This window comes from Limulus polyphemus, unplaced genomic scaffold, assembly GCF_000517525.1.
Source record: "Limulus polyphemus unplaced genomic scaffold, Limulus_polyphemus-2.1.2 Scaffold5969, whole genome shotgun sequence".
Taxonomy (NCBI): domain Eukaryota; kingdom Metazoa; phylum Arthropoda; class Merostomata; order Xiphosura; family Limulidae; genus Limulus; species Limulus polyphemus.
Genome location: NW_013671579.1, coordinates 37631 through 42086, shown reverse-complemented (window position 1 = coordinate 42086; position 4456 = coordinate 37631). Strand labels below are relative to the sequence as shown.

Sequence of the window (4456 nt, the reverse complement as noted above, 5' to 3'; positions counted from 1 at the left end):
CTGTTGTCTTCTATTCCAAGTGGAAATGAATCCCTACAAACCTTGTCCAGTTTATCTACAGAGGAACAGATGGTTCTGAACATTTCTGATGGAACTCCACAAACTTCAAACAATCCATCGAGAATCTGCCTGTGGTTAACCTGTTGAAAGTCAAGTCAACATTAAAGATACCGATCCCTTTCCATATGAAATATGCATCTAGTTAGCCTTGTTTTAATTACATTCCAATACTGTACTGAACTTAAAAACTGTGTTTGAGTTGAAAGAAATGGAAATAATTAAGAGCTGTGACATTCTGTGTTTCTTTATTCACTTGTTACCTATTTAAAGTTTTATTTTTTGTTCTTCCTACAAAGTACAAGATAAGATACTTTCCCCCAGCTTTACAAAATCATGTTTGTCCTTATGCTCTCAATGCACCAATTTGGATCAGCAGCCTACAACTTGTAAAGCAGGACTCCATCAACCAAGTTCATACCTATTACCTTATGCTCTCAATGCACCAATTTGGATCAGCAGCCTAGAACTTGTAAAGCAGGACTCCATCAACCAAGTTCATACCTATTACCTTATGCTCTCAATGCACCAATTTGGATCAGCAGCCTACAACTTGTAAAGCAGGACTCCATCAACCAAGTTCATACCTATTACCTTATGCTCTCAATGCACCAATTTGGATCAGCAGCCTACAACTTGTAAAGCAGGACTCCATCAACCAAGTTCATACCTATTACCTTATGCTCTCAATGCACCAATTTGGATCAGCAGCCTACAACTTGTAAAGCATGGGCTGTGAACAAACCTTATAAGTTGTTTACAAGTCTGCTAGTTATTGAAAGTTTCTTCAGTTATACACATATCTTAATGTTATTTTTTAGTGACCATACTTATGCAAGTTTTGATTTTGGAGACCACATTTCTTTTATACATCTGCCTGCAATAACAGTTAAAATTATAATTAACAGTGAGGGTATTTAATTGATGGATTCATCAGAATTTCTGTAAATAAGAACATACGTATAATTATTTAACTATACTGATTATCAAGTTGATTTTAGTTTCACTCTAAGTATACAGCTTGCTCAGATCAGAAGTTAATATTAATTATATATATAATTACCTTTCAAAAGACACAAAAACCTCAGATTTGATTTGTGTAATCTCTAAAACCTCCTAAATACATTTCAAATGTTTGTTTTCGGGAAAACTTTATATTTTATCTGTTATTTTCTCTACCCTATCTCTATATGGGATTGGTCAATTTCAACGACCTCATAATCACCAAAAAAAAATCTAAACGAACATAGATTACCCTTTTTTCTTTTTTGGGAATAACTTCAAATTGTAACATGAAACTACATTTGTTTATCCTAAGTTATGCTCATGTTATGCTATCTAATTAAATTACCCATGAGCTGCTCGCATGCATGCCTTGTGAAACATTGTTATTATATTATTATTATTGTTTATTTTACCAAAATTAATCCTAATTAACTTAAAAAGATCCCTATTTTTACATTTTAATTAATTTTATAATGATAAATAAAGAATAAACATGAAAAACAAGAAATAAAGTACAGTAAGATCCCTATTTTTACATTTTAATTAATTTTATAATGATAAATAAAGAATAAACATGAAAAACAAGAAATAAAGTACTGACCAAATCTTTTTTCTTGCTCTTGAATGTTGATGACAGTTAACCCTACTTTTTTTTTCTTTATACTAATGATAGTAATGCACTAAATAATTTTTATTTAATTAAATAACGCACCAAAGAACATAGACTAATAACATGCAAAAAGTAAACAAATTCCCTTACCTCTCAACATTTTTCTGGCTATCTAACTATGCAACAAGAGCCATTACAAATTCAACCAAGCTAGTCGTTAACCTTCCCACGGGTACAAATCTTGTACTCTAAGGAAATGTACAATATTCTGTTCAGAACACAATGATATAAGATACGTCACTTTATAGATGAAAACCTCAACTTTCTATTGGTTATAGGTAATATATAATTAAACATAACAAAAAAACTATCAACAAATCCTGAAAGAGAGGGGATGTGACAGGTGGGTCTGATTTTCTATTGATGGCTCTGTAACCAAACAAAATTGAAGGCCATAAAAATTATGGTTTGTTTGGGCAATGATGATTTTATAGGGAGTAATTTATGTTTAATTTCTTTTGAAGGGGTGGTGGATAAAATAGAGAAGAGAATATACTTAGAGAAAATATGTCACGTGTGTCACACTAGGGGAAATTCAGGATTCTTTTAATATTGCCTCATAGGCTCATAGAATTAAGAACTTAAAACTTGTATACTATTAAAATATAGATTATTAGCTAAGATTTTATGCTATACTGTTTGGCATGACATAAACAAAAAGTATTTAATAAAATTTTCAATGTAAGCACTAAAGGATATCCATGGCACTAGGGTTAATCAATTACATTCTATTCTCCAGTGTTCCTCAAACCAAGTGAGCAAAACAGAAAAGATGACAGCAAGTACTGCAAACCAGGTGCCTTCCATCTGGGTGGCAGTTTAATAAATAAATATAAAAATATAACAAAAATAAATATTTATGGCAGCTGCTGTCTTCCCACTAGTTAGAACTTCAAGAAGTAAATACTAAAAAAAAAACTAACAGCAGGTGCTGCCAGCCAATAAATCATCCAGCTCTATTGTCAAGATGTAGTTGTCAGACTGCACTTTTCTTGGAAGCTTTTGGAGTTGATGTGAAGAAAAAACTTATTTTTAATCAGTTTATACAACTAGGTAGGCAGACTGTTAATATCGATGATTAAGGTATGTATTATCAAGAAAATCTGTACTCCTCATCATTCAATTGGTTCAATGTGAATTGGAATTCAAAAAAGTCTTGAAATTTGACTAAGTAATCAAAACCATGGTTCCACAGTCCAAACATGTCATCAATGTATCCAAGTCAGAGATCAGGGCTGGTGTTGGTACCATAACACCACTTGTCAAGTGCCCTTGTTTTAAAAACATGTATAAAAAGAACAGCTATTCAATTATCCATTGTGTCCACTGTCCATCAGTGCATATTGATATGGATTCACACACTGTACTGATGCCATCATAGCTTGGTAGATAGCTAAAGCATCTAACAAAGAGTATTACTGTATTCATCACCGAAATTCCTTCTCGAATCAAAACAACGTCTTGTGTATTTTTTATCAGAGAGTGGAAAAATGTAACTTAGCAACAGTTCTAAATTTGCATCCATACGCCATGACAGACTTTCACAGGAAAAAGGGTTGGTGTTTAGTTAAAGAAAAAAAAAACAAAGTTAGTGTTACTTTATTACAAGTATTAAGATACTGTACATATTAAAGGGAAATAGTGAAAATGTTGAGGTAAAAAATGAAAATTCTAAGTTTAATCTCCATTAGCTTTACTGTATCAAATCTCATAAAAATTATGAATCTCGTCATCTTTTCAAAAGGATCATTAACAATCCATTAAATGAAACTATCATGGGCAGATGTATTATTCAGATGTTTCCCATCTTAACCACTGTCTTGAACAGATGTCATCATATTAAAATCTATTTTAATCACACCGTATTAAACAGATGTCATCATATTAAAATCTATTTTAATCACACCGTATTAAACAGATGTCATCATATTAAAATCTATTTTAATCACACCGTATTAAACAGATGTCATGTTATTAAAATTTATTTTAATCACACTGTATTGAGCAGATGTCATATTTAAATCAATTTTAATCACAATGTATTGAGCAGATGTCATGTTTAAATCAATTTTAATCACACTGTATTGAACAGATGTCATGTTTAAATCAATTTTAATCACACTGTATTGAACAGATGTCATGTTTAAATCAATTTTAATCACACTGTATTGAACAGATGTCATGTTTAAATCAATTTTAATCACACTGTATTGAGCAGATGTCATGTTTAAATCAATTTTAGTCACACTGTATTGAACAGATGTTATGTTTAAATCAATTTTAATCACTGTATTGAGCAGATGTCACGTTTAAATCTATTTTAACCCGATGATTACCAGCTACTAACTTTCTTAGTTGGCAATGCAAGTCTTGCTATATTTCATTCCAACAATAAAACTAGTGGATGAATATGTTCGAAACTTCATAAGAACTTTGATAAATGTATGTAGTTTAAGAAACACAAAGCCTATTACTTTTGATAAATTTAGTTTTCTTGCATTTTGATCTTTAATATCTTGGAAAATTACGTTAGGAAATGGTATTTATAAGAAATGATTACAATATTTATATTTGTTACAGACTTAAACTTATTACTTTATATGTTTTAGTAGATTTATTTTTGAAATCCCAAAAAAATTGTATCCTCCATAAAGTGCAAATTTTATCTATTTTTAATTTTTTTAATAATCAAATACTCTCCTTATGGTTTCAAGTAATATATAA

The 4456-nt window shown here is 30.6% G+C and overlaps 1 protein-coding gene across 1 annotated transcript in view; it reads right to left on the bottom strand.

Annotated features, from left to right (window-relative positions):
* LOC106473206 (histidine--tRNA ligase, cytoplasmic-like) overlaps nt 1–4456 on the bottom strand; it is a 32058-nt gene that overhangs the window by 17543 nt on the left and 10059 nt on the right. Inside the window, exon 5 of the mRNA XM_013933887.2 lies at nt 38–155. Within this exon, the coding sequence (XP_013789341.2) occupies nt 38–155 (118 nt within the window). The remainder of the gene's footprint in view (nt 1–37; nt 156–4456) is intronic.